Raw genomic sequence first — 8,287 nt, forward strand, 5'->3', positions numbered from 1 at the left:
ATATTTTACAGCCTGGTGCTTCATTCCCAATGTTTGTCTGGACTTTTCAATGTGTGCCTTTGTATGCAGAGACAGTGGTTTTCCTTCTAAACTGGCATCAAAACCAGTGAAGAAGTAGCCTAAGACAATATAAAAATTAACTGACACTCATCACAAAATATTCAAAATTTGACACAAAATAAGCTGCTTTATTAGTACCACAATCTTCTTGAATATAAAGTTAAAAGTACTTCAAGCACAATGAACATTCAAGGCTGACAATCATCAAGGACATCCACCCACTCTGTGAGCAGCAGACGTTCAAAACTGAAGATTACAACGGAAGGCAAAGAAAGGGCACTTAACATTGATCTAATTTGGAGCTTAATAGGAAAAAAAAAAAGGAGAAGAAGAAGAAGTCCCTTGAGTTTAGAGCCCCACCTAAAACAGGGACAGTGGCCAGAGTGTTTGAATGTGCTGGGACAAACTGAGCAGAGAACAGGTGTGATAGAGCATTATTACAGCATATTCCACTAAACCCTTGGATAAATGTGCTGACCTGTATCACAAAGATTAGAGTTTTAGCTGTCCTTGGACTCATGTGTCATGATGCTGGTTCAACTTCAGAAGATCAGATCCAGACATTTACCCAGATCACCCAGTGACCAATCAGCTTGCTGGACAAAAGCATTCATCGCTCCTACAGGATCCCCACATGGATCCACTCCGACCTCTAACAAACACAGACTGATGAATGGTGATTATACGTCAACATTAACTGCCATGTGATTCTTTTTCATTCCCTACAGCAGCCCCGACAGTGTCCAATTTAAAGTGTGACAACTTTTCAGACTCCAGTAGATGGTGGAAATGAAAAGTATCCTCGCTGATCATTTTATTTATAATTAATACAGTTAATTAGCTCAGTAAATTAGAAATTTTGTTCAGATACATCTCACCACGCATTGATTTCTTCTTCTTCAGGCCTTTTTTGCACAGACTAGTACTTTTAACTGTTATTATATGTGTATTACTATTCAAATGTCACTGCAGACTCACTCTACTGAACATAATGAAAATATATCTAAGAAGAAAAGGTCTTTGAAAAGACCCTTTTATTAATTCACACTAGGCGATGCTTTGCTTTTACGCTTTGCTTATTATTCCCACTGTGTCTGTAGCTTCTTATTCTATTCTACTCGTGTAATTGTATTGTACGTAATATGGTGTATATAATAACCATATTTGCCCACAGGTATCAGTGTTTCATTTCATCTCATATTAAATACTCCAGTCATGGCTCTCCTGATGCTGCATGTGATTGGCTTGTAATTAAAAACTCTGCTTCCTCACACGAACGCGCTCGCAGCTGAGGAGGAAAACTCCAGAGTTAACAGAGAAGCTGATAACAGCGTCATGACAGCAGTTATCACACACAACCACACACACACAACCACACACACACACACACAACCACACACACAGACAGAGGATTCAACCCCCTTAAGCAGCTGCAGACTGTAGATGTGACATGAAGAGGAGAGAGTTTAGATGGAAACACCAAACTCAGAAGGGACATACATGTGGATATTTTCCAATTAGCTTTTACAGCTAATTACCAGTCGTGACTGTTTTCACCTTGCGAGTCTGTCTGTGTGTGTGCATGTGTGGCATTAATTGTAGACTGTGTTTTTTCAGTAGCACTGTATGCTGCTGGAATGAGGTTACTGGAGAAATCAGCTCTTCAACAGAGGAGCTTTTCTGATGGATGATGAGTATCTTTGCAAAAAGGTAGCTGCAGGAAAAAGCCCTCACTCTGAGGACTGACACTAAAACCTACATTTATCGCTGATCATTTTAAACTGCTGAAATATCTGATGCTATAAAACCTCTGCTGTGGCTTCATGTTGTCTGGAAAAATACACCACTAAACAATACAATAGAGACCAAAATGCTCAGCATGTTCCTTCTAGCTGTTCAATCACAGTGAAATGAAATGTTTGAAGGGGGATTCGTAGCTGCACTCAGCGGCTAGCTTGAGTCTGTATGCTAATTATTTGGTAGTTTCAATCTTTTGGTCCTAAAAATGTCAGAATCTCTCTGCACATACAGCTTTTGCTTTAGTTCCACAGAACAAAACAGGTATGTTATAGAACTTCAGTTTGCCGTAGTGTTCTGCATTTTAAACAAAGTGATACCATTCAGTGAGGTACTCAGAAGTGTGCAAAACTCTCAACCAATCACGTGAACAGACAGCGATCCCCCTGTGGATCACTTGCTCAGTGCAGGTCACAGAGGACCATGGCCACGCCGACGGCAGAGTCTGCATTTTGTCCGTATACCACCGGCTGAGGAAACACCTTCTCCACTTCCTGCCTGAGCACCTCATTGCGTGCAATGGCGCTCCCACTGGCCACAATCCTGCTGACCCCCGCCTGCTGCAGACACTCCACAGGCATCATGGAGGTAATGTTGTCCAGGACTCCGCGGCACAGTGCCCTGGTCAAATGCCCCAGAGAGAGATTGGTAGGGGAGATGTTGGTCACCTGACCCAGGCAAAGAGGGTTGTGTCTCTCTCCCAGGATGGTAGGACTCACCCTGAGGTCGCTCGTTTCCTGATGCAGGGCGCAATGAATCAGCTTCTCATATAAGCACGAATCACTCAGCTCTGCACCTGTGAGGGATGAGAGGAGCAAACTAACATGTGGATGGAACACATGAACAGTAACAGTCTGTGTCATTTTGACATCTGCCTACTCTGATCAATTAGCTGCAGTCTAAATTCTCTGTCTGTGGCCAGTGCTGGATAAATTTACTCACCGCTTACCAGCGTGGCTAAAAATACATACCAAGCTCTTTCATCCACGCAGTGAGCATCTCCACAAAAGTGGCCAATACATTCCCTCCATTGAGAGAAGCCGCCACCGCCAAGTATGAGTCTTCAAAATAGGGGAAGTAGGAGATGGAGGAGGCAGGCTGAGGAGAATCTGGAGGTTTGAAGTCAGCTGGCATGGCGAAGGTCAGCTGGGCCGAGGTGCTTATGTTAAGAACTGTGACATTAGGAGAAAGATACAAACTGTCACCTAAGGCTTGCGAACCAACAGCACCACACATGACATGCAAGAGACACTGATGGCAGGATTACACTTGATGAACACTTGATTTGTTTTCTGTGTGCGCTCAAACATAATGAGAACAAACTAACACAGGGATATTTACTGCTGTATACTTTCTTCATTGTCGGATGTTTTTTTATTCAAATGTGTTCACCTATTCTTATGTTTTGCTTTTGTTCACTTTGCTGTTTTGCATTATCAGTCGTGCAATAGTAGAAGAAATCTAATGACTGTCAAAGGGTAATGTAGTCACTGCATCAAGTGTGATCCTGGCCTCAGAGAGATGACTGGACTTCCTGTTTCACCTGCATCTGTCCGTGCACTCATGCAGGAGTAGACAGAGCACTGGAAGTCTCCCAAGGCAGCTCCTACTGGAGTACCAGCAGGGATACCATGCCAGTCAGAGCACGTCTGTCCCGCCAAGCCACCAGATGGCAAACACTGAGGAAGCAGGTGCAAAGGGAAGCCGGCACCCTTCAGACTGCAGCATGCACACACAGAGTGGCTTGTTAGATACACAGGTTACACATAACAAATCTGACACTGTGAGTTTGCAACGAATTGCACAAAGTGTTTGGTGATTGTAGTTTAAAACCAATCATGCACATGCCATACAACATTTTCATGCGTTTAATACTTGACTGATGTCAGCTGTCAAGAAAATGTGCTGACAACTGCACAGCTGTGAGGTGCTACTACAACAGGACGCTCTGCCCTGAACATACATGTCTGTATTCCACTGGTTGGAGGAAGTGTTGAAGAAGCCCCAGCTGGCTGCATTCTGAGGCGTCATCACACACCCATCCAAACCACACAGCATGGACACCACATAGTCCTGGATGGTGCCTGCAACTGTGAAGTCCTCAAGGAACTCGGGCCTGTAGTGACACCACACGTGTTTAGGGTTCACTCACAAAACCAAGTGATGCAGTGATGGCTCGACATGGGGCTCTTAAAATGCTTGTGCTGACCTGTGTTTCATGTACCAGAAGATAGTTGCACAGCCGAATCCCGTGGCTACACTCAGATGTGAGTCTGGCCTTGGAAGAGACGACAGGAAGGGACTGCTGCACCGCCCATCCTGCCAGGTGATCAGCTGACTGGTGTCTCCGGCTGTGAAGAAGCCTTTGGTGGACCAGTCACAACCTGCAAGAGATACAGAAAAACACAACAGACCAAACATACCAAAATAAATTATATACAAAAACAACCCAGTAGCAGAGATCTTCTATGACTTTCAGATCAGCTTTTGACTGCAACCAGCAGAGGGCAACATAGTCATCAAAGAGGAACATTGGACCAACCAACTCCTGTGTAAAAAAGGAGATATTCGCGTGAAACCTCATTATGCCAGTGTATATCTAACTGCCAAGCTCCTCAGTCCATTTCTAAAAAGCATCTTAAAGGTCACCATTAGTATTACAGACTGGATGATCAATGTAATTCAGCAGTCTGAAAACACTGCTCTCTTTTTCGAAGGCTTCCTCCAAATCCCATCCCGGCAGCCATTCCTGGTGAATGTTTCTCTAAGGACTGTGGTCTGGTTGAACAGTATGAAAAGTGTTGTCCAACACAAACTGTGAATTATTTTTAAAGACTAGTGTCTAAAGACAGAAGGGACTGTTATCAGTCACATACTGTATGTGCTCTACAAAGTTTTCTCAACTTCATCCCGAGGAATCATACTTGCTACTGACGGATCTGTGTTTATAAAAAGTGCATACAGAAGGAAAGTAAGGATAACCTTTTGCTTATGTTAGATGGAATACTTCTTGATACATACTCTTCCCTGATGCTAAATTCAATCTTCATAATGTAAGTTCATATTGAGACTTGTCTCAGAAATGCCTCTATTGTCTGACTGCAGTCCCCACCCTCAGCAGACATGAGTGGATCAGTTAAGAGTAGCTCTTTGGAACGAGCTCAATTTTCAACTGAGGATCTGTAATTACACTGTCACCAATTTGATCAATTTATTCTCTAATGATTAGAGAACAGTGTTACTGAATTAGAGTCTAATTCACTAATACTCTGAAACCAAAATGTCAATTAAATTGCCATTAATTCTTTACAAATATTACTACTAACAATAATAATGATTAATGTGTGATGTGGGACCCATATTGGGCCAATTCTAAGAGTCATAAGATTTAAGAGCCTCTTGGGTGAGTAGAGATTGTGCATTTGCAGGGGCCACACCATTAACAGAGCAGCCACCACAGTAGCCTCGGGGCTCTCATATGAGGTCCTGTGGGTCCCGTACTCTTCTGAACTGGAGCCTGAGCAGAGGCACATATTCTGATTGGAATTGCAAGTGTTTTGCACATGTACATCTACATTTGGGGGGCCAAGACCATCAGCTCTAAAAATAATCTCTTTACTAACTTGCTGCTTCCTCTGTGACTTTTTTACAAGTCAAATGGAAATAATAAATGAAGAACTCAGTCACGTATAAGCAGTCGTTGTTACACAGTTTACCACATGTTGCGAAATGCCACAGTGTACACACATGCAGGCAGGTAGCGGCACACTTACCACCCTTTCCTTTCCACAATAAAAGCCCGTGCATCTGTCCGGACAGCCCGATGCTGCTGACATGCTGCAGTTTGTCTCCGGGCAGCAGGCCGATGCACCGGTTCAGAGTGTCTATGATCCGCCCGGTGTGCTGCTCTTTCGCCTGCGTGGCGTAAGACGCAGCCAGGTTACACGCAGGACAAACACACAGCTGCGTTACTGTCACTGAAGTTATCTGGCACGTGATCGTACTCACCTTTATCCCGCTAGTGTCGGTTATATCTGACGTTGTTGTCAAAGCGTGACTCGCAGCAACCGATCTGGTGCCAGTTTCTAATAAAACGGCTTTTACCGAAGTAGTACCCACGTCAATACCCAGGATATAGGTAGACATTACTACTGATGACACTGTACTTTGCAACTCAGCGGTATGTTATCATCAAGACCATGCGCAGCCGAAACTGCTGCGTTCATGTTAACGTAGGAAATGGGACATTTTCATTTCATTTGGACGTTATCGCGAAAATAACGAGAATAATTTCATTATTTTCTATTATGATCCCCTTTAATGGATTTAAAAAATTACAAGCGAAATATAGAAATTCGGCGTATGTCTGTTAAGAGAAATATAGAACTTGAAAGAAAGGAATTGTAACGGCTGCAACGATTACATTTGTCTTGTTGATGTTTTGTTTTTAAGATGGAAAATTAATTTTCCTATAAGTTCTGCTAAATCGAGCTTTGTTCTGTGGGGAGTTGTTGTGTAGCCTTTTGTTGATGATGGTGTTGAAGCAGGACGTTTGAAAAGAATTATTTTACATATATGTTACAATATAGTGCCTCAAGAAGGTGCTTTTTGGTGAGCGTGTCACCCAAAAGGAACTTTGCCCTTTTGTGATAGGAGAGTTTCCGACTCTTATGGAACGCAACACGACGTCGCTTCCTTTCACGCAGTTCCCACAATGCACTGAAAAGAAGCATGGCCGACCCTTGTCTAGGAGCGTCATCCCGACGAGAATGAATGTGCTGCTTCCGTGTCATATCAGCTGGCATTCCGTGAAAACAATCTAACATTCAAGTCTGTGAAGTTACTTTTACAGATAATGTTTTCGTAATCGCGCTGTGAGGAGCCGACGAGTCCCTGCGTGCATTTCCGGTGAGAATCAACGGTTACCGTCAGCAAGCACCTTGGAGAGCTAGCTCCCCTGCTACCTTGTTAGCCCCATCGGTGCTAAAAATGGCAAAATAAAGCAATTTATTGTACTGTTAAGATGCCCAGGGCTATGTAGTATTAGGTTTAGTTAAATAATTAGGCTTTGCTTACCAGAGTCTCATCCGCTTTTGTGTCTTTTTGGTATTTTACGTGGCTGTTTTTGTCTGCAGACCAAGACTTTAATTGTCGGTATTAGCGAATTTAGCTTTGTGGTCAGCAGCTAAGCTCATATAAAGAGAGAATTCATGTAAAAAGACTTCTGTCCATTTTCTTCTTCTTTTTTCCCCCTAGTGGTCTGTCTTTTGAAATGGCAAATGAATGCATCACGTTAACCTTAAACCAACTAACATCCGTCAGATGTATGTTAGATATAGTCTTGCTAACCAACTTAAGAAGCATTTAGACGAGGAATTGTCCAAGTTCGCATTAAAGATATTATTAAAGTATAATTCTTTCGTGTTATTACCAAAATGTCGATTTTAACAGTAGCCACTGTGCAGCAGCGACCTGTCAGTCAGGATTTTATTATATTATTATTGCTATTAATTTTATTGATACTATAGTGTGTACGTAGCATTTATTTCATGTTGTTGTTCGAGGTGGAATTGATTTTAACGTCAGTATTTATTTTTGTGTTCAGTCTGTAGCAGTCCATTGCATTTTTTTCTCTTAGCTTTTTAACTTAAAATTTTTTACTGTAATCTGTTGTCTCCACACCTGTGAAATGAATGTAATGGAGTGAAAATATCTTCAGTATCTTCCTCCTTATTGTAACAGTCTGTTCTGTTTCAAAACTGAACAATTGTACATTATTTCAGTAAATGGAGCTATTTTGTGTTGTGAATGTGTGAATCTCTCCCGAAACAGCAGAACCTTCCTGTGATATCCGACCAGAGCCAAGATGGCAGCAGTTGTAGCCAAGCGTGAGGGACCACAGTTCATCAGTGAAGTAGCTGTGAGGGGCAACGCCGCTGTGCTGGACTACTGCCGCACCTCTGTATCCGCTCTGTCTGGAGCCACAGCTGGCATCCTGGGCCTGACGGGACTCTATGGCTTTATTTTTTATTTCCTCTCTGCTTTTCTTCTGTCCCTGTTGCTCATTCTCAAGGCTGGACGGCGGTGGAACAAATTCTTCAAGTCACGGCGGCTGCTCTTCACCGGGGGCCTTGTTGGAGGTCTTTTCACTTACGTCCTGTTCTGGACTTTCCTCTATGGGATGGTGCATGTGTACTAAAATGATCTAGCACAAATAACCCTGAATTAATCCTATCTAATGCTACGTAACCCAATAATATTGTCTGTCCTGCTGTTTGTAGATAAGACATTAGTGAAGATTTTGGATTTTTACATTATAAACTGTTGCTTAATGGAAGGATCGGTCAATAATTATATTATGCAGAATGGAAATCCTCTTATCCTTCCTCCTCCACACTAAGCAGTGACTATGAACTTATTTAACCTGTAA

At 42.6% G+C, this 8,287-nt stretch overlaps 2 protein-coding genes across 3 annotated transcripts; one reads left to right on the plus strand and one right to left on the minus strand.

The window, feature by feature from the left end:
- Positions 1-170: 170 nt before the first annotated feature.
- shpk (sedoheptulokinase) lies at positions 171-6,036 on the minus strand. The gene is made up of 7 exons (XM_070983118.1): positions 5,866-6,036; positions 5,631-5,772; positions 4,067-4,241; positions 3,821-3,973; positions 3,401-3,576; positions 2,829-3,029; positions 171-2,653 (listed from the first exon to the last, which is right to left on the minus strand). Exons 1-7 carry the CDS (start codon positions 6,001-6,003, stop codon positions 2,259-2,261), a joined length of 1,380 nt encoding a protein of 459 aa, XP_070839219.1. The 5' UTR covers positions 6,004-6,036; the 3' UTR covers positions 171-2,258.
- Positions 6,037-6,624: 588 nt separating this feature from the next.
- Positions 6,625-8,201, plus strand: emc6 (ER membrane protein complex subunit 6). 2 transcript variants are annotated; one of them, XM_070983285.1, is made up of 2 exons: positions 6,625-6,765; positions 7,690-8,201. In XM_070983285.1, the coding sequence occupies exon 2, from the start codon at positions 7,724-7,726 to the stop codon at positions 8,054-8,056; it is 333 nt and encodes a 110-aa protein (XP_070839386.1). In that variant the 5' UTR covers positions 6,625-6,765; positions 7,690-7,723; the 3' UTR covers positions 8,057-8,201. The 2 variants fall into 2 exon arrangements, with proteins under 2 accessions (XP_070839386.1, XP_070839387.1); XM_070983286.1 differs by having other exon boundaries at positions 6,626-6,765; positions 7,693-8,201.
- Positions 8,202-8,287: the final 86 nt, after the last annotated feature.

Source organism: Chaetodon trifascialis, chromosome 16, assembly GCF_039877785.1.
Source record: "Chaetodon trifascialis isolate fChaTrf1 chromosome 16, fChaTrf1.hap1, whole genome shotgun sequence".
Classification (NCBI taxonomy): domain Eukaryota; kingdom Metazoa; phylum Chordata; class Actinopteri; order Chaetodontiformes; family Chaetodontidae; genus Chaetodon; species Chaetodon trifascialis.